Below are 27,426 nucleotides of genomic sequence, written 5' to 3' on the forward strand. Positions count from 1 at the left end.
ATTGAGAAAATAAACTTTTCATTTCACCAAAACAAAATATAACTATGTTTTAAGATAAATCTGTTCAATTGTTTTGAAAGTATTTAGAGATGAAATATGTGTTACATTAGGAAAAGTCTGCCATGAAACCTAGTTAAACTGTTTTCCATTTGATGGAAAATCTCAAAGCATTTTTGTAATACAACTTTTATCTCAGAGCTGAACTTCAGAGATAGTGATTTTAAAATCTAACATTTGCAGAATATTTTAACAAACCAAACTTTGTTTTAAGTGCTTTATCTATATTAACTCTTTTAACCAGTCCTCAGAACTGTACTGTGAGTAGATTTTGTTATTGTCTCCATTTTACAGATAAGGAAATTGAAGCACAGAGAATTTAATTTACCCAAGGTCACACAACTAGTATTAGAGACAGTTTGTCAGACCCTCATACTAGGTCCTATGCTCTTAAACTATAAGTTAATGATACAGTATTTTGATTGGGAAATTCTCTTAAAATTCAAAAAAGATATCCATTAGTATAGTTTGTGTAGAGTAAGTGCTGTATATTAGAGGTTAAACAATAGCAGTATGAAGAAAAGTGGTTCTCAAATTAGCAAATTCTGAAGGGAAAAAATTTGTGAGGACCTAAGAACTTTAGAACCTGGGCGAGAGAGAACTTGAATACAGCAAACAAACTTGCAGGGAAAAATGAAGTTTTGATAAACATAGTTCAGATATTACAGTAAAGTTCATTGTGCAGTCATCCCTAGGTATCCTCCAGAGATTTGTTTCAAGAGCCCCTGCATATACCAAAATCTGCATATGTTCAAGTCCCTTACACATAATGTCATAGTATTTGCATATGACACAAGTATATCTTCCTGTATACTTTAAAAATCTCTAGATTATTTATAATACCTAATAAAATATAACGTGTAAATACCATATTGTTTAGGGAAGAATAATGAGAAAAAAGTCTACATGTTCAGTACAGACACAACCATCATAAACCTAAATATATAGTACATGTCATCAACAACATGACTTTTTTTGTGTTAATATTGTCTATCCATGGTTGGTTAAATCTGTGGATGTGGAACCCATGGATATGGAGGGCCATCTGCAACTCAGTTTTGTGCCATCTGTCCAATAAAGAAAATTGTTTCAAGGATATTTAATAACCTACAATGGTGAGCTGAATTGAACCACATAGGTAGGAAAAGAAACCATCATAAAGATTTAAACAAATTGGTTATTGTTTTGGGAGACAGGCTTGGAATGGAGCATATATGCTGTAGCCATTTATGAGTAAAATATAGCAACATATATTTATGGTAGATTAACAATCAGACATATAATATTTCATGACATTAAAGTGTTCATGAATAAAAGCATGCACAACCTACTTAACATCTCAATGGCAGTTTTTCTATAAGAACTAGTGGCAAATAAAAGGGTTGGGAGTGAAGGAACTATCATGGAGGGGTAAATAAGAATGGCTAAGGGACTTAAGTTATTGAATAGACTTGGAAAACAGTTTGTGCAGAAGGTCTAGTGGACTCAAAATGCACATGCTTAGAGGATGGATCTAATGCAAAGCACCAGAAGTGTGTGGGTTTTTTTTAATACTTTACTCTTTGTTATTTGCTCTTTTTTTCTGTTTGAAGAGAATTCTGTTCAAATAAAAATTAAAGAATTGTTGAACTTTAATGTTTGATACTTATGTTAAAATATAAAATCAACTTGAAATAATTTAGACTTGACCACAGAAGGAAATAGTTCTGACCGGTTTTTAAAAATGTTTCCAGAACCAGTGGACCTGGATCCCGGAATAGTCAATTTGGTATATTTTCCTGTTCTGAAAAAATCAAGGACCCAAGACCACTTAATGACAAAGCATTCATTCAACAGTGTATTCGACTACTCTGTGAGGTATTTTATAATTTTAAATAGCCTAAATTGTTAGTGTTTCCTTAAATATTTTCCAGTAATTTTTCTATTATAAAATGTTTGATGTTTCATAAAAATTATTATAGTTTCTTACAGAAAATGGTTATGCATATAGTGTATCCATGAAATCTCTACAAGCTCCTTCCGTTAAAGACTTCCTAAAGATCTTCACTTTTCTTTATGGCTTCCTGTGCCCTTCGTATGAATTTCCTGACACAAAGTTTGAAGAAGAGGTTCCAAGAATCTTCAAAGGGCTTGGGTTCGTATGTTATTTTTATTAGTCTAGACAGAATGATGGAACACAGAAGAATCAAACTTAATAAATCTGTAAAGATTTTGAGTTAAGAGAAATAATATATTTTAATATGGTCACTATGGGCAACATATGTAGGGTAACTTGAATGACTCTTTGGAGGTTTTTACCTAACCACAGCTGATAGGTCAGAAGGCCCTCAACTACAGAAGTGATAAGAAATAGATAGTATGGGCTGGTTACCACAGAGTTCATAAAAACAAAAAAGACAGGATTGAAGGCCTGGTGAGAATGAAGTGAGATGAAGTTAAGAAGCTGTGTAAACACAGAGGGAGGAATGGATTTGAGGATGAAGGGTTGTGTGTATGTGGTCTTTTCAAGGTACATTTAATTTGAGAGAACAGATGATCTTTTAGGTAACAAGTCCAGCATATTAGTTGTAAATCAAACTGCAGCGTAGGGGATATGTATACACAGAAATCTTCAGAGAAGAAACCAAAAAGTACACAGAATCCTTGGAGGGTAAGAGACTAAGGACAGAATATCAACATAGATCTTCTAAAAACAAGTGGAGAGTATTGATGTACACATGGAAGTTTCTAAGTAAGAAGTTTCTAATTAAGAAATTTCTTCTTAATTTAGACATTACTTTTACAAAATTAACATTAAGTTAGCTTATTTTTTCTAATTTTTCATAGGTATCCTTTTGCAATATCCAAAAGCTCCATGTATACAGTGGGGGCCCCTCATACATGGCCTCACATTGTGGCAGCCTTGGTTTGGCTAATAGACTGCATCAAGGTATTTGATTTTTCATTTTTAAATATATACATAGAAAACGTTTTTTCCCCTCAAGGTATTTCTGTTTCTCTCCTAATCATGCTTTTGCCAATTATCTCAAAGTCTGCATCAGTTTCATTTTTCAGAGTGTACTTGATTTTAAATTCTTCAAACTATTAATCATGGTTCCAGAGGTGAGGGTAGGAAGTATCACATTTGCAAGGAGATTCTTTGTTTTCATGAGGTTTTATAGCTCAAAAAAGTGAGTCAGTAGATTATTTCCCCCATAACATTTATTTTTTTCCCTTTTCTAAATTAACATTCATATTTATTGCAAAAAGTTTGGAAAATGCAGAAAAGCATACACAGAGAGTGATGTACCCATATCCAACAACTTAAAACATTTCCTTGAAATATAGTTTTAAAGGTACATTTTTGCTGTGAAAATTATGTATATTTTTTTAGCTTTTGATGCATGTTGATAGATTCCTCTCGAGAAAACTTGCACTACATAAAAGCTCCTCAACAGTGTATGAGCATACCACTTTTCCCATATCATTAGCACTATTAAAGCATAGTACTATTTAAAGCATAGGCATTATTGCTTTAAAATCTTAACCCATTCGGAAGGTGAAAATAGCTATTTTTAATATGTATATTAAAGCAATTATGGTTTGTCATAACCTACTTGTGCATATTTTTGGCCCACTTGGTATTTTATTATTTGCTTGTGCTCTTAGTTTAAACCTTTATATATTGAATTTAGGTATTAAACTTATTGATTTTAATCATTGATAATTTTCATGTTTGTATTTTTTGTTTTTAAACTTGAATATTTTTCACATTATTTCTGTCTATTTGTGTCTCTTGCTTTGTTTTCTTACTGATTTGTAAATACCATTTTGTATATCAAAAATAGTCAATTTGACCCCTGGCTGGCATAGCTCAGTGGACTGAGCGCGGGCTACGAACCAGTGTCACAGGTTCAATTCCCAGTGAGGTCACATGCCTGGGTTGCAGGCCATGGCCCCCAGCAACTGCACATTGATGTTTCTCTCTCTCCCTCCCTTCCCTCTCTAAAAATAAATTTAAAAAATCTTTTTAAAAAATAGTCAATTTGGAGGAATTAGCTCTTATGTATATGGTACAAATATTTTCCCTTTTCCCTCTTGATTTATGTGCTATGTTTTGACTATTCAGAAGCATAAATTTTTATCAATCTAATACAGTTTATTTTTATAGCTTCTGAGTTTTTTGCCTTAGAGGTGTTAAAGTCCTTAAAACCAATATTGTTGCCTCAGCATTCTCTCTCCCATCAGCTAGCTCTTAACTAAATGTGATCAGGCACTGGGTGGATGGATTTTTGACCCAGTAGACATTCTGCTATATTCAACACACCCAATTGTTAAAATTGGAGTAGAAATCCAATATCATAGTTCATTAATACAACTCAAATTTTATTGAACTTTATATAGCATTTATGTATTCAATTTGTTTCTCCTCAGTGATACCCATGGACATTGGATAATCACCTCTCTGCTCCCACCACCAAACACTCCTGTTGTTGCTCTAACACTACCTTTTTTTTTTTTTTGGCTTGCCTGAGCAACTTACATCATTGTTACGTGGTTGGGAGTTAGCATGTTCATAGTCAATACAGGAAGTCCTGGAATACCTATTGTGGCTTCTATCAGCAAGTCAGCTCTTGAGATGCCTCCAAGTCTATTATTTAAGTTGAAATCTCCTTCCTATCTTGGTTTGTTTGAGGTGGTAAAACTGAACTACAGCAATTTAAGAATCAATGAGAGACTCCCCACTCAGGGATCTTGTTTTAATCGCTATGATAAGAAAATTTAATGAAATATTTTCAGCAGAAACCACCTTTTCTTACTCTCTTAATGCATAGTCCTTTTCTTAGAAGCGTAATGATCCTTATATTAGGTATACATTTATACCTTCACATTTTATAGCAATTTCATTTAAATTTTCTAATTATTTTATTATGACAAGTTATATTTTTAAAACAAATTATAAAAACAAGATTCCAAAGGGAATTTCTATGCATTAAAACCCTTTGGCCATTTTTCCTTTAGCTTAGGAATTATAAAAATCTGAATGTTTTGTTATAATTTATACCTGTAATCACTTTGAAGTTTAAACAATTGTATTTTTGAAGAATTCTATATTATAAAATTCAGTCTAAATTTCATATTCATACATACCGAAGGAGTCAGTAGATAACATTTGAGCACCAAAATTGAGTTCATATAAAAGAGAAATAATTACTGTTGGTTCACCTTTTATGTTTTGGATTCTCAGAATTACATTAAAATGTGTGTATATGCTTTCAGTGGGTTAATAAAGATCAGCATATTTTTCTCTACAGAACTAAATATGAAACCCATCCTTTTTTAATCCTAAGGGATTTAGTTACTAAAATATCTAAAGGATTATATTTTAAGGCTCAATATAATAATCTCTGAAGAGACTTTCAAGCAGGTGGTGATGTAAATGCATCTTAAAATGACACTAAAAACAATTGACAAAACGTGAGAGCTATGTTTTTCTCATAAACTTAATATGTTGATTGTGTACCAATTAGTTACATACTGCCATGAAAGAAAGTTCACCTTTATTTGATGATGGCCAGCCTTGGGGAGAAGAAACTGAAGATGGAATTATGTATAATAAGGTACCTCTCATTACCATAAACATTAGTGTTATATTGATTTTATTAAATAAATATGTCACTATTGAAATTAATATGTTCTTTTGTAGAGCTTGACTTTTTGCTTCCTAAAAAACTAAAATTGATTTTTTAAATATCAGTCAATGGATTTATTAGAGTGACATTGTAACTTCCTGAAATTAGGCAAAGTGACTTGGGAATGTTAACTACATAAATAAAAAATACAAGGCAATTGGAATTAGATCATGACATGTTCTTACTAATGTATACATATAACATTTCTTTTCCTCTCTGTCTCTTAGAATGAAGACTTCAGTAAGGCAGCATTATTTTAATATAATTTTTTGTCAGTACAAAGCATAATAGATTGGGTATTAAAATATTGGGGGTTTGTTTGTTTCTTTTATTTTGGCCTTTTTAGTTAGGCATATTGCCACTTCGAGTTACACTTCTGGAAGTAAACATCATCGAAATTGGTTTCCAAACCACACTTTATTGGAGCCCAAAATGTATAATTAGCCCAACCCTATTTCCTAAAACACACAAACTCATGTTTCCAAATGGAGCAAACAGCTCTAAGAAATAAATTTATAATGTTGAGATTAAATGTGAAGGTCCTGTGACATATGTAAAACACCTCTCACCATGCAGGGACCTAAGAAGAAAACCCATTATACCATTATCTGCTTTAATTCTTATCTTTACTCTTTGGAGCACTTCTCATAAAAAGAAAGTGGAAATAACTTCAGACTCACTTTTTTTATTATTACCTGGGAAGTAATTCAAAGATGTATTAACGGACTGGCATGATATCATTACTTTTGTTGTTGTTATTGTTAACAAAAGTTGTGCCCCTTTTCTACTTCAACTGTGATCCCTGTTCTCTTCTCAAGCTGCAGTGTGTACTAGACTAGATTTATTTATACCTCATATATCCCCCAAATGTACACACAACACTTAATAAACATGAAAATTTTGGCATTTATTTTGAAGGTTAAACCAGTAAAGGTTATTCTTGCTATTCTAGCTATTATTTCAGATGTCAATGTAGGGAACACTTTGTTAACCATGACGTGCTATTTTTAGAAAGTTATCATTTAACTTGAACAGATTCTGAACTTCTGCTTTGTGGGGTCCAGAAATTCTTTGTTGTTGTTTTTTTTAAATCTGAAAAATCAAATTGACTGAGCTTAGGAAAACTGATTCATTCTCATTGAATTCACAAGAGACTTATCTGCTGTAAAATGAAAATGTATTGATTTACCATCAGTGATATACTTTTTTAGTTAGAGGAATATGTATACTGCCTATTCAGAATACTCCTTTCATATCAATTAAGTAATAAGAAGGTTGCTTAGTAAGGCACCGAATCAGTGCAAAGGGAATTGGTTTCTCTTGAGGGATACTTACTTTATCTAGGCTGTGGAAAAATTCTGATCAGCCATCCTTACCCCCTAACAAAGTATTCACTGTCCATGACTAAAACAGCTTATAATCGCAAAATATTGTGTTACTTTCTCCTAGATAAATATTAAGAATGATAGTATTCTACTGTTTAGATCTCTACTAATCATGCCATTTTTTAGTCCACAGTTACAGTGAAATTATAGCCTTTATTAATTACATTATTTTGCCATGTATAATATGCACTTTTTGCCCAAATTTTTGAAGGAAAAATAAGGAATGTGCCTTATTCATGGGTGTAATGATTACATGCCATGGGTATAATAATCCCATCTATAATGTGGGAGCACATCATACACAGCAAAATACGGTAATTTCTGGTTTTCACAACTAAGCCTTGTGAGTTTAATTGGACTTATATGATTAGTGATTTATTTAATTTTTAATAAAGTAGATTATCCCTAAATATAAACAAGTTGTGCATTTTTTGTTGAATTGCAAATTTTGTGATGAATTAATAAGCTTCCTTGTGTGACTGTCTCACATTCTGAATGTATGGAGTTTTTTTTACTGTTTATTAAATATCATCCTTATCCAAATTTAAGTTTTATTTTTTTCGTACTCAGTATTAGAAGTACCAGGCTAAATTTGTGCAGCATAATTAATGATATACCCCATGTTTGTCTCATTTATATAGGAGTTCATATAGCTACTTAGTATTCTGGACTTTTTTTTTTTTTTTAATTCAAATTTAAAGTTCCACTTAGAAAGGTAAAACAAATTAAATAGAGAATCATGGCTTTGTTTTTAAATCTGCTTAACCCAATCAGTTGTTTTTGGACTACACCATAAAATGCTATGAGAGTTTCATGACTGGTGCCGACAGCTTTGAGGAGATGAACGCAGAGTTGCAGTCAAAGCTGAGTAAGTGTTCCCATTCCTAGTGTTTACTTTTTATTTAACTCAGCCCATGGAGTTGTAGCTTGGCTTGCCATACCCAGTGTTTATATAAGATACTCACTTTAAATTCATTTGGATGCTTACTGAGTTTTGTTTTCATTGATTTTTTTTTTTTGCAAAGAGAAGTAAAAATTGAGCAAAAAGAATACTGATGTTGGAGTCAGACCTGAGGCATTACCCCTTACTGGCTATATGACCTTAACAAACTACTTGTTACCAAAGCTTTGTGAGATTAGATGGCCATACATAAAGTTGAAACATACTACCAGGAACACAGAAGATAATCAGCAAGTGTTCCTCTTGGAGGATATTTCTGTGGTACCCTTGCTTTACTATTTGAGAATCAAAGCACAAATTAGTCAAAAGACTTAAGGTCACCTTCAATATTTGTGACAGAAAGTTAACCATTATGTTTCCAAAGAAAAATGTTTCCACTCTGCTATAATCTAGTAACATTCAGTACTTACTGGCTAACTCTAAAATGTTCCAGCGGTATAGTTTTACATTTTTGTTTCTTTTATTGAAATAGCCTTGTATATAAAATGCCAGAGCAGTAGGTAAAATGGATCAATTTGTGTATAGCTCCTTCTCCAAAGACAATAAAATCAATCAGAACAGGAGAATATTGCCTTGCCACTATTAGCAGAAAAGATGAAAGTTCCCTTTATGTTCCCATGGGATGCACCTTCCTAAAGAGTGACCAGGGTAATTTCAGCTTCTCCACGTGAGAAAGGGAGCAAGGTAAATGATGTTTTAAAAAAAGAAAATTCATAGTGATCTAATAGAAAAAGCATCTGTTGAGTCCTTTGGTATTTCTTTTTAAAATTAGTTCATCATAAATTGTATTTACTTATTCTATACCTATTCTATGCCAGCCACCATTAGGCACTGAGGATACAGTAGTGAATAATTGATAAAAATTCCTGCCCTATGAGCTTATATTCTTTTAGAGACAGTAATGAAATGAACAACTATAAATCAATGGTGCCAAGTACTATGCAGAAAAATAAAGCAGGACAAGGAGGTAGAGAGTGTAGTGGAGAAAGGAGAACCATTAGCTATTTTAGAGAGGGTGGATGTCCTTTACTGACAGTGTTTTGCCAGAGACCAAAAGGAAGTGAGAGAGAGATGGGAAAACCCTGGGGAACAATGTTCTATACAGATTTGAGATCTTACAAAGTTTTTGGGTTTTGTCTCCAGAGGATTTATTTAATGTAGATGCTTTCAAGCTGGAATCATTAGCAGCAAAAAACAAAGCACTCAATGAACAGATTGCAAGATTGGAACAAGAAAGAGAAAAAGAACCGGTTAGTAAACATGCTTATCTTCAATAAGTTTATACATTTACTTAGCTCTTTTGGACCATTGGGTCTCCTTACTGAATACCAGCTATTAAATTTTTTTTAAAAAAAGATTAACAAAATATATTTGTTGAAAGTAGGATTTTTTTTATAGGAGAGAACTCCCAATGAAAACATGTTTGGTGTCTGTGGGGCTTTGTTTTCCCTGGTGTTCTATCAGTATTGGACTAATGATGTTCACAGTATGATGAAAGAGTCTTACCTATTTACATAAGACCGAAAGGATTTTGAATTAGGTCCCATGTTATACACCTCTAGGGAGTATTATTTACAAGAGCCCTGAGTTTTGCAGTGGAAAAAAATGGTAATAAAAGGGTTTATATTATGTATATTATATTCTAGAAACTTTCTAAAAGCTAAATGATAGTATTCAGATACCTAATTTTATTTTGTGTATTATTGAAGCACCTGGACTGTTCTGTAAAATATCAGATTTTAAATGTTTGTGCTTTTTCTCTCTGGCTCTTGACATTTTCTATCCCAACCTGACTTGGTAAAAAGTACATCTTAATTACGTAATAATAGCAAAGTCCCCTGACTCCCTCTAAAAATGAAAGAGAAACTCTTATTTACCTTTCTCTAAGATGAATTTAAATAATATTGTTTTACTTTCAAGTAAAGTATGGAGTTATTATTGATGAGAATAACTAATTTAATATTTTTTCTTTTAAAGAATCGTTTAGAGACATTGAGAAAACTGAAAGCATCCTTACAAGCAGATGTTCAAAAATATCAGGCATACATGAGCAATTTGGAGTCTCATTCAGCCATTCTTGACCAGAAATTGAATGGTCTCGAGGAAGATATTTCTAGAATAGGTAAGCACAACTAATGCTAAAAGAGGTCATTCAGATTGGGAAGGGGACTTGTGTGTGGGATTTTATCACATATAGAAAGACACCTTCATCATCCATGTCTTTTTTCCTTTAATGGTAAATATCTAATAGGCTACCAAGTTTTCAGTGCTTTCTATATTAGTTGTTTGAAGCTGCTATAACAAATTACCATGAACTTGGTAGCTGAAAACAGCAGAAATTTATTCATTCACAGTTCTAAAGGCTAGAAGTTCAAAATCCAGCAGGACCAACTTGCTCCAAGGACCATGGAGGGAAATCCATTCCTTGCTTCTTCGAGCTTCTGGTGTCTGATAGCATTCCAGTGCTTGTGGCCGTGTCACTGCAATCTCTGCCTCCATTCTCACATTGCCTTCTCTGTGCATCTGCCTCTCATGTCTGTGTTAATTTCTCTTTGCCTCTATCTTTAAGGACATTTTTGATAACATTTATGGCCCACATAGATAACCCAGGGTAATCTCTTGTCAAAATACTAAACTTAATCACATCTGCAAAAACTCCCCTTTTCCAAAGAAGGCAATGTTTACACACTCCAGGGATTAGGGCTTCATATCTTTGGCTGGCCATTCTTCATGCTACTATACCTTCTAACATGTTTTCAGGCACCTGGCTTTTTGAAACCAAGAGGGACCTAATCTAAGAACATATGCTGCCTACAAATAAATACAATGATCTATTCCACCTTCCAATTAATAGCCAGATTCTTAAACTACTGCTAGCCTCAGTGTACTATAATTCTCTTATTCTCTGTCACTACCTTCTACTCAGCAGCTTAAGCTGACAGAAAACACAATGAAAAGATGCAAGTACTATAATTCTTAATGAAGCAGGAGCCCAACTACAGAAAGCTTATTTATAGCCTGTGTGTTTCTAACCTTGTTTTCATAAACTCTCTAGTGCCAGAAAGAGAGCAAAGGAAGGTATCTACAAATCGCAGGGCCCCTGGATGGCAGTTACAAAATAAATAACTACATGGACCTGCTGTGCTATTTTCCCAGGTCTTTGCCTTCTTTGATTTTATTCTTTTTTGGATTTTACAGGCTCTGTCTGTCCCACATAGGAGTTGTGTAGATTGTCCTTAGGACATTTGATTTAATTCTTTTTGTTTCCTTTTGTTTTGTTTTATTGTTTTTTTTTCCCAGTACCATTTAGTCCCCCTTTTATCCCCCTCCACCTACCCCACAATCTCTGCACTGTTGTCCATGTTCGTGAGTCTTTTTACCTTTTCACTCAGTCCTTCCAGCCCCTAACTTCCTCACCTCCCAGCTTAGCTGTCATCCTTATTTACCTCCTACCCTATGGAATATTGACCACATGTCAAGGATAATAATTATCAAGGGTATTGGCTGAATCATTATTTCCCCCCAAAATCAATGATTGTATACAATATTAGATTTGCTCTAAACCAACTCTTTGAATAGTTTGTTTACACTTGGTCCCTAGTATTTGTTCTCCATCATGACAAGGAATCATTGACCAATTTCTTACTATAGCAATGTTTGTCGTGCAATTAAATCAATACTTTATAATATTAGTACTTGATCTTCTTTATTGGCATTTAATCAAGAGAGTTTTCCTACTTCCTATTTTTTGTGTAAGAATTTTTTTCCAATAATTGTAAACAAAATAAGAGAAGTACTTCAGCAATCATTTGCCATCCCAGAGTGATTTAGTTTGAGACAATAATTTGACAACTCTTAATCTAAGACTATTTCATCCTGGGTATTTTAACCTTCTTAATTATTTAAAGCCATTCATGTCCAAAAGTGAATGAGACATATTTAAACTGTATAGATATTATATATGTTTCATATTATTTTGTGCAGATTCCTATATAGAAATTTACTTAAGCCAACCATTAATTTATTATGCCAACCATTATAGAATTTTACTTAAGCCAACCATTAATTTATTATGAGTTCAGGTACAGTGCTTCCCAACAGCAGTGCTACAAATGGATTGTAACAAAGCCAAGATCTGGATACTGTCAGCCCTCAGGATGATTTCTCTTGGCCCCTTGGGTCATGAGCATCCTCACCCATTTATCCCAGCCTGCTCAAAAATGCTGCCATACTCTTTGTAAGCAATGAGTCACAGAAGATTAGAAAACACTATGCTATATAACCCAAAATATTTCAAATTTTATAACTTCTCTTCCTCTTTGCATAACGATTTGCTGTTTGTCCCATATTTTCTTGGTACAATATAGTCACTCTTGATTACAAATTTTCGTAAATAGACAAAGGAAGAGCCTAATCACCATGGTTACTTAATATCTGATAAAACCACTGAAATGTAATAAAATTAAAAACTGATGTATTTTAATACAAATATTTTTATGTGAAAAATTTGTGGGTTTTCTAGCTTATTGCAGAAAATCGTGTAGGAGTATTAAAAGCATTTGAACTGAACATTGACAGACTATTCCTTTTAAGTGTAAAGACTTCTTAATCATAATCATGTGTGGGGTAATATTTTTTTTCATGTAGCACTTTCTGAAAACCATAGCATGGCAATAGGGAAATAAGGTTCATAGAAAACTTTGTCATCTTTCAAGAATGTTATCAACAAAGTGGGATCAAACAGAATTATACAAAAGAGAAAATTATACATCTATATAACTTGAAAATTTAGATACCTTAGTTGAGTGTATTAAATAATAGCATGATTTCTTTTTAGGAATTGTAAGAATTTAACAAATTTGTTTTTTTTTTCTCAATGCAGAACTAGAATGTGAAACAATGAAACAGGAGAATGTTCGACTACAGAATATTGTTGACAACCAGAAGTACTCAGTTGCAGACATTGAAAGAATAAATCATGAAAGAAATGAATTGCAGCAGACAATTAATAAACTAACTAAGGACCTGGAGGATGAACAACAGCAGTTGTGGAATGAGGAGCTAAAATATGCCAGAGGCAAAGAGGCGGTATGTCGCATTTCCAGAGTAGCTGCTCACCAGAACAGACCTGTGTAAAGGTCTGTCCTAGTTAAGAACTGAGAGTGTAAAATAAATTAGCTAATAATGAGGTAAAATTTTTAGCTTTGACATTTTACTGAAACACACTCACTCATCCCTTTATGTCAATTCAGTAACATCCTAGTTTCTTTTAGTCAAATTTAACATAGACTTTATTTTCAAACAGTGAACCAAAAAATAAGCAAGAAAGTTTCTCAAGCCATGAGAATAATTTTTTTAAGTCCTATGCCTTTTATTCTAGAAGGTGATGAATCCCTCTTAATTTACCTTTCACTACTGAAACATTTATTTAACATCTGTGTACAACTCATAATGCTGGGCATGGAGGAAAAAAGACAAAAAGACATGAATTCTTCCCTCAAGAAACTTCTAATGTATTGTAGTAGATATTTTTCTACCATGAGATTAGGCCTGTAGTAGGTATTTACACCAGATACTGAGGAAGCATATAGTATACCTTACCCAGATTTAGTGTGCATTGTGTAGAGAGATGGATATGGTGTGGGGCTTTGTTTTTTGTTGCTTTTTTTTTTTTTTTAACCCTTGCCAAAGGACTTTTTTTCCCCCATTGCTTTTAGAGGGAGAGGAAGGGAAGAGAGAGAAAGGACAAAAAAACACCAATTGGCTGCCTCTTGTAGGATCCCTGAATGGGGATCAAACCTGCAACCTTTTAGTGCACAGGACGATGCTCCAACCGAGCCACACCAGCCAGAGTGGCTGTGCTAGTTTTTAGAAAGGCTTCTTTAAAGAGATAATACCTGAACTTAATTCAGAAATGTAAAGGAGAGTTAGCATGACAAGGATAGGGGGCAATCAGCAAACAGTGTATGGAAACACCTAGAAAATAGTATGGTGCACTCTGGTATTCTAAGCATTTCATATGGCTGGTGATTAATAGCAGGGGATGGGGACACAGCAACAAGTAAGACTCAAGAGATGAGCATGGAACAGACAGTGAGGATTCTTTTCATGTTTAGAAGTTTGGACTTTATCCTGAAAAACCCTAAGAAGCCCTTAACAGTTTTTAAACAGATACGATCACATTTCAGAAAAATCTGTTTTGGTAATGTGAAAGCTGGATTGGAAGGTAGAAAAACAGTCAATTAATAATCTGTGGTAGAAATGTGAGAAATTACAAGATGAATTTGGATAATGCTAGTGGAGATTGAAAGTGAGTAGATTCTGACTACTTAGAAAGTAGAGTAAAAAGACCTGATGAGAGAAAGGGAAAGTAGTCGCAGTGTCTGGCTTGGATGACTGAGCAAGCAGTAGTACCACTCACCCTGGAATAAAAGAGAAGTTGCTAGTCAAGAATGGAGAGGGTGTGCTGGATCTGTTGTGTCCGTTAGCCATCCAAGTGAAAATATCTGATAGGCTATTGTTATATGGGTCTGGATCATTTGGCTTTCTAATGTAGATTCGATAAAAATCAGTGTACAGTAATGTGATTGAAGCCACCAGGGGTAGATGAATTTACCAAGGAAGAATACATAGGAAAATAGAACTCTGGGAACACACCTTGGAGTAGGTAAAGGTTCTTTAAGAGAGGTCTAAAAGGAAACTAAGGACTATCCAGAGAGGTCAGAAGAGGAAATGACTTACCATTGTCAGATGCAATAAGAGGATTCAGAAGTTTCTGTCAGATTCACTAACAGTGGTCATTAGTGATCTCCATCAAAAACAAATTATTTGACTTCATTTTAATACTATAGATAGTACATTATCATTTTAGCCAACACTGTTGAGAAAGTGGGCTTACCATATGAACTTCTAGACAAAATTTATCCTTATGGTTATTAGCAGTCTTATCAATGTTCTATACTTCTGCCTTTTTTACATGTAATATTCAGTATACATGAACTTTTCATGATTCAGCATTATAATAGGCATGACACCAGTGTATTATAAAACAATATAATAAATTAACAGGCTGTTTAGAGACATTTTTCCTAACAGTTTCACAGCAATCTTTTCTACTATATACACTATTTTCATTCCTAAGAAAACTTATATAAAAACTTTTTTTTAAGAAAAGGAAAAGAAAGTATGTCTTTTTCCCCCATTTCTTCCTTTTTTTTTTAAATTTTATTTTAATTGTTGTTCAAGTACACTTTTCTGTCTTTTATTCCCATCCCAGCCCACCCCCCCGCAGCCCTCCCCACCTCCCTCCCATTTCTACCCCCCCTAGTTTTTGTCCATGTGTCCTTTATACTTGTTTCTCTAAACAACCCCCTTTTCCCCTGAAATTCCCTCACCTCTCCCCTCTGGACACTATCAGTCTGTTCTTTATTTCAGTGTCTTTGGTTATATTTTGCTTGTTTCTTTGTTTTGTTGTTTAGGTTCCTGTTAAAGGTGAGATCATACGGTATTTCTCTTTCACCGCCTGGCTTGTTTCGCTTAGCATAATGCTTCCCAGTTCCATCCATGTTGTCACAAAGGGTAGGAGCTCCTTCTTTCTTTCTACTGCATAGAATTCCATTGTGTAAATGTACCATAGTTTTTTGATCCATTCATTTACTGATGGGCACCTAGGTTGCTTCCAGCACTTGGCTGTTGTAAATCGTGCTGCTGTAAACATTGGGTGCATAGGTTCTTTTGGATTGTTGTTTCAGGGTTCTTAGAATATAATCCTAACAGTGGAATTGCCAGGTCAAAAGGCAGATCCATTTTTAGTTTTCTGAGAAAATTCCATACTGTTTTCCATAGTGGTTATACTAGTCTGCAATCCCACCAACAGTACACTGGGGTTCCCTTTTCTCCACAACCTCTCCAACACTTGTCGTTTGTTGCTTTGTTTATGATGGCCATTCTGACTGGTGTGAAGTGATATCTCATTGTGGTTTTAATTTGCATCTCTCTTATAGCTAGCGATATTGAGCATCTTTTCATGTGTCTCTGGATCCTCTGTATGTTCTCCTTGGAGAAGTGTCTGTTCAAGTCCTTTGCCCACTTTTTAATTGGATTCCTTATCTTCTTAGAGTGCAGTCGTGTAAGTTCTTTATATATTTTGGAGATTAAACCTTTGTCTGAGGTATCATTGGCAAATATGTTTTCCCATACAGTTGGTTCTCTTTTTATTTTAATATGTTTTCTTTAGCCGTGCAGAGCTTTTTATTTTGATGAGATCCCATTTGTTTATTCTTTCCTTTATGTCCCTTGCTCTAGGGGACATATCAGAAAAATGTTGTTGCATGAAATTTCTGAGATTTTCCTGCCTATATTCTCCTCTAGGACTTTAATGGTGTCATGACTTAAATTTAAATCTTTTATCCACCTTGAGTTTATTTTTGTTTATGGTGTAAATTGGTGCTCAAGTTTCATTTTTTGTACGTAGCTGTCCAGTTCTCCCAAAACTATTTGTTGGAGAGGCTGTTTTTACTCCATTTTATGTTGCTGCCCTATTTGTTGAATATTTATTGACCGTAGAGACTTGGGTTTATTTCTGGGCTCTGTTCTGTTCCACTGGTCCATGTGCCTGTTTTTATGCCAGTACCAGGCTGTTTTGATTACAGTGGCCTTGTAATGCAGTTTGGTATCAGGTATTGTGATCCCTCCTACTTTACTCTTCTTTCTCAAAATTGCAGCAGCTATTCAGGGTCCTTTATGGTTCCATATAAATTTTCGAAGTATTTGTTCTTTGTCTGTGAAATATGCCATTGGTACTTTAATAGGTGTTACATCAAATCTGTAAATTGCTTTGGGTAGCATGGACATTTTCATGATGTTAATTCTTCCAGTCCGTGAACATGGTACATGCTTCCATTTGTTTGTGTCTTCCTTAATTTCTTTCTTCAGTGTTGTGTAGTTTTCTGAAAATTGGTCTTTTGCCTCTTTGGTAAGGTTTATTCCTAGGTATTTTATTTTTCTTTTTGCTATATAGAAGGGGATTTTTTTCTTGATTTCTGCTTCTGTTGTATCATTGTTTGTGTCCAAAAATACCTTTGGTTTCTGGATATTGACTTTGTATCCCGCTGTTTTGCCAAATTCATTTATTAGGTCAAGCAGTTTTATGAGAGAGTCTATAGGACTTTCTGTGTACACTGTCATGTCATCTGCAAACAATGACAGTTTTGTTTCCTCCTTTCCGATTTGGATGCCTTTTATTTCCTTTTCTTGTCTGATCGCTGTGGCTAAAACTTCCAATACTATTTTGAATAGAAGTGGTGAAAGTGGACAACCTTGTCTTGTTCCTGATCTTAGTGGAAAAGATTTTAGTTTTTGCCCATTGAGTATGATATTGGCTGTAGGTCTCTCACATATGGCCTTTATTATGTTGAGGGATGCTCCCTGTGTTCCCACTTTGCTGAGTGTTTTTATCATAAATGGGTGCTGTACCTTATCAAATGCTTTTTCTGCATCCATTGATATGATCGTGTGTTTTTTGTCTTTGCTTTTGTTTATGTGATGTATTACATTTACTGACTTGCAAATATTGAACCATCCTTGCATCCCTGGAATAAATCCCACTTGGTCATGGTGTATGATCTTTTTAATGTATTGTTGGATGCGGTTTGCCAGTGTTTTGTTGAAGATTTTAGCGTCTATGTTCATCAGCGATATTGGCCTGAAGTTTTCTTTCTTTGTTGTGTCTTTATCTGGTTTTTGGATTAGGATGATGTTGGCTTCATAAAAAGAGTTTGGGAGTCTTCCATCATTTTGGATTTTTTGGAATCGTCTGTGAAGGATAGGGGTTAGTTCTTCCTTAAATGCTTTATAGAATTCTGTGAAACCATCTGGTCCCGAGCTTTTGTGTGTTGGGAGTTTTTTGATTACTGCTTGAATTTCATCTGCTGTTATTAGTCTGTTCAGGCTTTCTGGTTCTTCTTCATTGAGTTTTGGAAGATTATATTTTTCTAGAAATTTGTCCATTTCATCTAGGTTTTCAAATTTCTTGGCATACAGTTCTTTGTAGTAATTTTTTACAATCCTTTGTATTTCTGTGGTATCAGTTGTAATCTGTCCTCTTTCATTTCTGATTGTGTTTATTTGGATTCTTTCTCTTTTTTCTCTTGATGAGCCTGCTTAAAGTCTTGTCGATTTTGTTTATCTTTTCAAAGAACCAGCTCCTGGATTCATTGATCCTTAGAATTGTGCTTTTAGTCTCTATGTCATTTAATTCTGCTCTGATCTTGGTTATTTCCTTTCTTCTACTTGCTCTGGGATGTCTTTATTGTTGTTCCTCGAGTTCTTGTAGGCATAGGGTTAGGTTGTTTGAAATATTTCTATCTTTTTTAGGTAGGCCTGTATTGCTATGAACTTCCCTCTCAGAACTGCCTTCGCTATGTCCCGTAAGTTTTGGGTTGTGAGTTCATTTTCCTTTGTTTCCAGAAATGTTTTGATTTCTTCCCTAATTTCATTCTTGACCCAATCTCTGTTTAATAGCATGCTATTCAATCTCCATGATTTTGAGTGTTTTGGGTTTTTTCCCTTGGGTTGGTTTTTAGTTTCAGTCCCTGATGGTCGGAGAAAATGCTTGGTATGATTTCAATTTTCTTGAATTTGTTGAGGCTTTTTTTGTGTTCTTTCATGTGGTCTGTCTTTGAAAATGTTCCATGTGCATTTGAAAAGAATGTGTATTTAGCTTCTTTGGGATGGAGGGCTCTGCATATATAAGTGAAGTCCATTTCCTCTTGGGCATTGTTCAATGCCACAATATCTTTGTTGATATTTTGTTTGGAAGATCTGTCCATTTTTGACAAGTGTGGTGTTAAAATCCCCTACAGTAATTGTGTTGCTATTAGTATCTTTCTTGAAGTCCTCCAAGATTTTCTTTATGTATTTGGGTGCTCCTGTGTTGAGTGCATATATATATTTACAGTGTTTATGTCTTCTTGGTGGATTCTTCCTTTGAGTATTATGAAGTGACCTTCTGGGTCTCTCTTCATGGCCCTTGTTTTGAAGTCTATTTCGTCTGATATGAGTATTGCTACTCCGTTGCTTTTGTTGTTGTTGTTTTTGTGGGTTTTTTTTCCTTTCCACTTGCTTGGAAAATTTGTTTCCAGACCTTCGCTTTCAGTCTGCGTAGGTCTTTTGTCCTGAGGTGGGTCTCTTGTAGGCAGCATATGTGTGAGTCAGGCTTTCTTTTCCATTCAGCTATTCTGTGTCTTTTGATTGGAGCATTTAATCCATTTACATTTAAGGTTATTATTGATAGGTACTTACTCATTGCCATTTTTGTGCCTGTGTTCCTCTCAGTCTCTCTCTTTTCCTTCCTTAAAGCAGTCCCTTTAGCATCTCTTGCAGAGCTGGTTTGGTGGACGTGTATTCTTTTAGACTTCTTGGAAGCTCCTTATTTGGCCTTCTGTCTTGAGAGCCTTGCTGGTTAAAGTAGCTTTGGTTGCAGGCCTCTGGTTCTCATTACTTGGAATATTTCATGCCAATCTCTTCTGGCTTGGGGTGTTTTCATTGAGAAGTCAGCTACTAGCCTTATTGGATTTCTCTTGTATGTTACTTCCTGTTTCTCCCTTGCTCCCTTTAAGATTCTCTCTTTGTCTTGAAATTTTGTCATTTTAATTATGATGTGTCTCAAAGTGGGCCACTTTGGGTTCCAGGAGACTCTCTGTGTTTCCTGGATTTGTGTGACTTTTCTCTCATCAAATTAGGGAAGATTTCCATCATTACTTTTTCAAACAGGTTTTCTATCCCTTGCTCTTCTTCTCCTTCTGGTATTTCTATTGTATGGTTATTATTACGTTTCACATTGTCCTGCATTTCCCTTAATCCCTCTTCATTCTTTCTGAACCTCTTTTCCTTTTCTTGCTCTGACTGGGTGTTATTTTCAACTTTGTCCTCCTATTCGCTGATCTGATCTTCTGCTTCATCAGTCCTGCTTTTGATTCCTTCTACTGTGTTCTTCAGTTCAGAAATTATATTCTTCATTTCCTCTTGGCCCTTGTTGATAGTTTCTATTTCCTTTTTCATGTTGATATAGTTTGCAGTGAGTTCATTATAGTTTCCCTGTAGTTTCTGGTAGCTCATTGTGAGCTCATTGAGCTTCCTTATAACCATTGCTTTGAACTCAGTATCTGATAGTTGAGTTGCCTCTATTTCAATTAGCATTCTTTCTGAGGCTTACTCCTTTTCTTTCATTTGGGGATTGTTTCTTTGTCTTCCCATTATTTGTGAGACTCTTCTTGTTAGCCTCAGCTTCTTAAATTGATCTGTTCTGGCTCCCTGGGTTCATAGTGAATTTCTGTGGTAGAATGCCTGTGACATTCTGTGGTGCAGTCTCCTTTGGGTATCCTGGTGTTCACAGCTTCCACCTACTCATCTAGTTTTTCAATGTCCGCTACAATTTTTGATCTTCTATTTTCATATATGCTGTAGTAATGGTGACTATTTGCTCTGTTCTTCCATAGATGGGCTAGGTTTTTCTCCCGTGTTGTAGGGAGAAGTGGAATCCGCTCCATCCTACTTCACCACCATCTTCCTGTCTCTGAAAGCATGTCTTTTAAAAGCCTCTACTTTTAAGAGTTTCAAACTTAAGTTTTAATTTGAAGTTTTTATACTAGTGTTTTCAGGTTTCTGCCTTTTTTTTTTTTTAAGATTGATTTTTAGAAAGCGGGGAAGGAAGGGAGAAAACATCCATGTGCTTGAGAAACATAGATCTGTTGCTCTTGAATGCTCTCAGCTGAGAACCTGGCCCACAACCCAGACATGTGCCCTGACTGGTAATTGAACGAGCGACCTTTCGGTTTGCAGGATGACACCCAACCCACTAAGCAATATCAGTCAGGGCAGTATTTTTAGTTTTGATATTTGTTTACTGGTAGGTGTAGTTCTAAAATTTAAACATCACTAATAAAAAATTAGTCTCTATCTTTTCGTCCAAAAGTAACAGTGTTTTATTCTATTACTTCTAGTACTTTCTTTACTACAATTTTTCTTATATTTATCACCATTGTTAAAATGAGAAAGTAACTCAAGTGCAATTATGTTTGTCTGAGGTGGCAATACTGCTTTTTCATGATGGTCACATGATAAAGTACATTATACATGTAGTGCAGAGGGTTTCTTAATAGTTGCATTATTAAAAATCTGTATTTGAATACCTATATATGTAATTCTTAATATGGAATAGACAGTTTACTATGAGAAATAAGCATTGTCTCCTTTTTTAGCCTTAACCTTCTCTACTCCCTCATCCTCCAAACTCTCTAAGTAATCTCTACCTTCATGTATTAAGGAGAAAAATATGCATTTAAAAGAAATAGCCTGTTGTGGTGATCCCTAAAGTTTTTGAACTTATAATTTGGTAAGCCTATGTTTTCACCCTGGATTTGCCACCTCATGCCTGTGTCACTTCACTGTGTAATCTAATTTCTCATAGCTTTAGTTTCCTTATTTATAAAATGAACTTTGGTTAGTCTAGATTGGTGAATCTGGAATGTGTTACTTCAACGGATATTAATGAACATATTTTATCTCTTGAGTACTGTGTGGGAAAAAAGAAGTTAGGAATCTCTGGACTGGGTAAACTCTTGAGTTTAATAGCTAAATAGCTGTACTTAAAAGAATGCTACTTTTAATTTGGAGGACCAGGTTGAAAGAAAAAATTTATCTGGAAATTAGGTAAGCAGTGGCCCGATGAGAAACCAGAGTAGATCCATAGACACTAAGAACAAAGCCCTTGAGTGGTGGATAAGACAGTATAGAATGGTGGCAGCAGAGTACAAAAGTTCAATATACATATTTCATTCATCTTTTTTTTCTGAGCTAATTTTTATTCTGTATGCCACTTCTGACTGGTGGTAGCCTTCTGGGATCTTTGTTGAGATACACATCAAGACTGCATCTAGACTCATCAGGAAAGGTGGGATCACTTTTCACTGCCTGAATTGGTTGTGGAAAAGAGAAAGTAGAGACACGTGTACCACATATTTGCTCACCCTGCGTTTAGGCATGATACAGTATATGAACTTGTGAAAACTGTTTTCATTAGATAAGTTAAATGCTAGAAAACAACAGAAGAAACTACCCCTAACACCTGCAAATCTTAGTAGTCCCTAGAAAGCTATGATATACAAATTGTAGTAGTTGAGATGATTTCCTGATTCATTAAGAGGAAATCTTAAATTTGGTAAATAAGTAGAGCGAATAAATTTTTAGGAATGGCAAATTATTTAAGCAAGTCCCTTCCAATGGGTAGTTTTGCCATTATATTCTTTCATTCAAAGTATTCATTTTTGCCCTGGCTGGCGTAGCTCAGTGGATTGAGCGCGGGCTGCGAACCAAAGTGTCGCAGGTTCAACTCCCAGTCAAGGTACATGCCTGGATTGCAGGCCATGACCCCCAGCAACCGCACATTGATGTTTCTCTCTCTCTGTTTCCCTCCCTTCTCTCTCTAAAAATAAATAAAATCTTTTTTAAAAAAGCATTCATTTTTATACATGGGTAACAGCAATGAGAAACTAAGTATGTATTAAATGGAGGAAGCAGCATGAAAACAAATTGCCTAGACTCTGCAGATTTATTTATTTAATGAAATATTAACTGCTGTGTACCAAGTACTGTTCTAAAGGCTGGGAATTCAGTCACTTTCGTGGAGCTTATATTCAAGCAGTAGTGATGAACAAATATATGTCACAAAAATGAAAATCCTTAACAAAATATTGGCAAAATACTATTTTTGGTTTTCAGTAGTTTGACTATGATGTGTGTACCCTCAGTTTGGTGTGCTTCATATTTTTTCTTAATGTTTGTGCTGCTTATTGGTTCTGAGGTTACTTTTAAAGGAAATGGTATGAACTTTTGTTAATACTTATATGTGACTTTATTTCCAAACTATTTGTCTGATAAATGGGATAACAATAATATATTGCTTACTAATTATAGTTTTATGATTATCCTACAAATTTAGTATGAGTAAAGTCTTTTACTCTTCATATTTTAAAACTGCCACTCTTACAGCTAAAAAATACTAAATTATTAACCTGCTAAAAGTACAGAAATATAATTTTGTATAAAATTACAGAAATGCTGATTAGAAGCCATTTGTAATGGGGCTATTTGTTGTTTTTTTTTAACATTTCTTTTTTTGTGTTCTATTTTTGTAGATTGAAACACAATTAACAGAGTATCACAAGTTGGCTAGAAAATTAAAACTTATACCTAAGGGTGCTGAGAATTCCAAAGGTTATGACTTTGAAATTAAGTTTAATCCTGAAGCTGGTGCCAACTGCCTTGTCAAATACAGAGCTCAAGTTTATGTAAGTAATCATGAGTACTTCAAAGGTTTTCAAATTATATGATTGATGTCTGGTTCATATGCCTATAATTAAAAGTTTAAAAACTTCAGCATGTCTATTATGCAGAACTAAACATAGAAACAAACCACTGAAAGTTTTCTTCTTCTTCTTGGCAGTAGAAATTCTCTCTGTTGTGCCTTCCTCTTAGAACTATGTCTTTTCTTCCTCTCTGCCTATTTTATCTATTTAATTATTGCGGGGGGGGGGGGGGGGGGGATTGTGCTTTATTAGCAGTCTTTACATGTTGTGGTAACAAATTAGTCCTTCACAGAATTGAGAGAAAAGCATCTACAGAAGTGTCACACCTACAAAGAACCTTGAAAGACTTAAGGGGGTAGTGTAAGAAAGAGTTTCAGGGACAAAAACACATGTGAAAACATGAAATATAATAGAGCACTAAGTTGCTTCAGTAATAATGAGAAATCTGCACCTTATTAAATATGACCAAGCATATAATTTGGGGAAGAAAATTTTTTAATTTTTCTATTGCAATTTCTCAGCTATGTACAATTTCAGTATTTTCGTGGCCCTCCAAAAATACCAGTTTTCAAAATACCTAATTTTTATATAAAAAGGTCAATTCTAAAGTTATGCATTTTTCCTTTAAGAATTATTTATTTGTTTAATAAATTTAGGACATATGTTCCATCTTAGCTAGGTGCTTAAAATAAAATACCCAGAAAGACATAGTTCCTGCCTTCCCAGAGATTACAGTTTATTGGTTGATAGACTTTGATTAAATAAAGCTAGATTCACTTTCTATCTAAAAAAATGTATCCAGTAAACGTTTAGTCTTTTACTGAATTGTTTCTTAGGCAATTGCTAGGTAAATGGGCAGATAGGTAGCCAGCTAGGAGGAGAGTTTACTCACTGTTGTTTTGAATAGTTTGACATGACTAGTGTAAGAAAATAATTACCTGAATCAAATTACGATAGAAAAAATTACCCATCACATAAAAAGTACATACTCGCAGAAAAGAAGATAACATTTTTCATTTATCTCTGGAAATTGTATTACATAATAATAGAACAATAAAAGGAGAAAGAGCATCAAGAAGGTACCATGCCAGCTGTTATAAGTAGTATTTGGAAAAAAGTTAGAGGACATTATATCTCTCAAACAAGCAGCCCAAATTAAAACTCACTAATAACACCAGAAGGTCTACTGAAAACATAGTAACTTATAGGGCTTTATTCTGGAGTGATGAAACTGTTTTTGAACTAGAGGTGATTATACAACAGTGTGAATCACTAAATGCCTCTGGATTATACACTTTGAAAGTTATTTTTATGTTAAATTTATTTTACCTTAATTATTTCAGTTTAACCTTTTTAATGTGTAAGTTTTGCCTCAATTAAAAAAAAAGTAATAATAATGAGAAGCAGTGAAGTTTTGTGTTAAAATAGGACCAGGAAAATAGCATAAAAACATAAGAAATAGAACCAGGTAAGCTTGTAGGCTGGTGAATATGTGGAGATACAGGGAGAATGGCAAAGCTCAGAGAACCCGAAAGCTCCATGCCCCTTCCCAAATACCTTGCTTTATGTTCCTGAGTTATATCTTTATTTAAATAAACTAGTAAACATTTACCTATCTGGGACACCCACCTTGCTTTATTCACAGAATAGTCTACCCCAGTAATCTCTACAGTAGTATGTTGAGATATTCCTCATTTCTTATGCAGCCTCAGAGTCCTCAGTTGTTTGGCTTATTCAAGCAGTCCTTAGTCTAGTCTTTTTTATTACAATAGAGTTACAATGAATAGCAACAAAGAAAAGAAGTACAAGCAGATAATTGTAAGACTAAACAGCTGAAAAAGATTAAGAGAAAATGATGCATATATAGCATAAAACATGTAAATTGTTTTTGAGACTGCATTAAACTAAGTGTATTTATAAAATGTTTAAATAATAACAGTGGATTTCCAGAATAGATAAATCTAGAATTTTGCATGTGTTCAAAACGAGAAAGCAAGGTACATTTTTTTTTAATGTTCAAGGACAGTTGTCTCCATTTTCCCTCCCCCACTCCTCCCTCTGCCCCACCCAGTCCCACCTCCCACCCTTGATCCTACCCCCTTTGGCTTTGTCTCTGTGTCCATTATACATATTCCCTAACAACCCTTTCCCTCTTTTCCCCCATTATCCCTCTCCCCTTCCTCTCTGGTTGCTGTCATTCTTTATTTCAATGATGTTAAGTTAGATTCAAACTATCAGATTCACTTTTTTCCTCCAAAAGTGGTTCCTCCTATCACATTATATAGATGTTTCATGAGAGAAAGTTTGTAATTATATATGTCATATGTAACCCACATTCCTCTGTATTTTGTAGGTACCACTCAAGGAACTCTTGAACCAAACTGAAGAAGAAAGTAATAAAGCTCTAAATAAAAAAATGGGATTAGATGATACTTTAGAACAAGTAAGTAATAAAACATAGTCATTAAAAGCAAAAATAATACTTTTTAACTTCAAATTACATGTGGTTTGTGGTTTCTAACTTACTAAGAAATTAATTCCTTTTTTTTTTTTTAAGATTTTATTTATTTATTTTTAGAGAGGGAAGGGAAGGAGATAGAGAGAGAGAGAGAAACATCAGTGTGCAATTGCTGGGAGTTATGGCCTACAACCCAGGCATGTACCCTGGCTGGGAATCAAACCTGTGACACTTTGGTTCGCAGCCCGCACTCAATCCACTGAGCTATGCCAGCAAGGGCAGAAATTAATTCTTGATAAAATTATTAAAATGAGAGTTGGGAATACCCTTGACATTTGAAGTAACTTAAACATCCTAGACTTGATACATCATTGATAATGAAGGGATATCTGTAACTGAATAAATTTCCCTTTGTTTTTAATGGAGAATTTCCTCCTCTACCATGAGATATTTTAATAATACTCCTTTTTATACTTAAAGGAGTTTTAAGTGGCTACCTTAAAAGTAGATATGTATCATTTGGGGTTAGAAGCTAACTAGCTATGATAAGTTAAGAAATTTCTTTTTACCAAATTTTTTATTGTGGACAGAACTCATGGAGACTTAAATTTAAATGTCTGTGATAGTCTGCTTCCAAAAGTAGTTTGCAAAAAGTTTCTGTTTCTGTGAACACCAGTATCCCTGAAAGAGAACAGTACTATTGTATATAACAACCTTTATATTAAGCATTGTTAGAGTTAAGAAAATTTAAGAAGTGGATACACTTTGCCTCCTCCCACAACCAAAAGAAGGACAATAACCAATTTAAAAACAAAAAAACAAGAACTGCCAGAAAATCAAACTGTATGGAAGTACAACAACCAAGGAGTTAAAGAAGAAATATTCATTTATACTGGTAGGAGGGGTGGGAAGGATGCCTCAAGACAGTGGCTAAAGGACTGGGCACTCCCATGTGCAGATAAACCAGGAGAAACAACTGGGGAATGAGAACAGACTGAGTAACCCAGGGTTCCAGAATGCCTCAAAAACCTCTGGCTGTAAAAACCTGGGGGGAGTTATGATGGCAGGAGAAACTCCCAGCCTCACAGGAAGGTTCATTGGAGAGACACACAGGGTCCTAGAACATATATACACCCCCAGGAATCAGCACCAGAAGGGCCCAGTTTGCTTGTGGGTAGCAGAGGAAGTCACTGAAAGCAAGGCCTGAGCTGAGCAAGTGGTGTTATTCCCTCTCTGACTCGTCCCCCACGTACAGCTCCACAGCACAGCAGTCAGTTGCCCAGCCCTGCCAAATACCTAAGGCTCTACCCCTTGCAACTTAACAGGTGTGCTGAGACATAGAAATATGGCCCAAATAAAAGAACAGGTCAAAACTCCAGAAATAGAACTAAGCAATGAACAGATGGCCAACTTATCAGATGCAGAGTTCAAAACACTATAATAAGGATGGTCACAGAAATGGCTGACAACAGTCACAAAATAGAAGAAAAAGTGAAGACTATGCAAAGTGAAATAAAGAAAAATATAC

At 34.7% G+C, this 27,426-nt stretch overlaps 1 protein-coding gene across 1 annotated transcript in view; it reads left to right on the forward strand.

Annotated features, from left to right (window-relative positions):
• The window catches only part of NDC80 (NDC80 kinetochore complex component), a 50,083-nt gene that overhangs the window by 3,130 nt on the left and 19,527 nt on the right, over nucleotides 1-27,426 (forward strand). The window contains exons 4-13 of the mRNA XM_028524807.2: nucleotides 1,791-1,914; nucleotides 2,019-2,191; nucleotides 2,884-2,986; nucleotides 5,568-5,657; nucleotides 7,889-7,982; nucleotides 9,219-9,325; nucleotides 10,053-10,197; nucleotides 12,958-13,163; nucleotides 23,270-23,422; nucleotides 25,794-25,883. Coding sequence (XP_028380608.1) covers nucleotides 1,791-1,914; nucleotides 2,019-2,191; nucleotides 2,884-2,986; nucleotides 5,568-5,657; nucleotides 7,889-7,982; nucleotides 9,219-9,325; nucleotides 10,053-10,197; nucleotides 12,958-13,163; nucleotides 23,270-23,422; nucleotides 25,794-25,883 — 1,285 coding nt within the window. The remainder of the gene's footprint in view (nucleotides 1-1,790; nucleotides 1,915-2,018; nucleotides 2,192-2,883; nucleotides 2,987-5,567; nucleotides 5,658-7,888; nucleotides 7,983-9,218; nucleotides 9,326-10,052; nucleotides 10,198-12,957; nucleotides 13,164-23,269; nucleotides 23,423-25,793; nucleotides 25,884-27,426) is intronic.

The sequence above is a fragment of the Phyllostomus discolor genome, chromosome 9 (assembly GCF_004126475.2).
Source record: "Phyllostomus discolor isolate MPI-MPIP mPhyDis1 chromosome 9, mPhyDis1.pri.v3, whole genome shotgun sequence".
Classification (NCBI taxonomy): Eukaryota; Metazoa; Chordata; class Mammalia; order Chiroptera; family Phyllostomidae; genus Phyllostomus; species Phyllostomus discolor.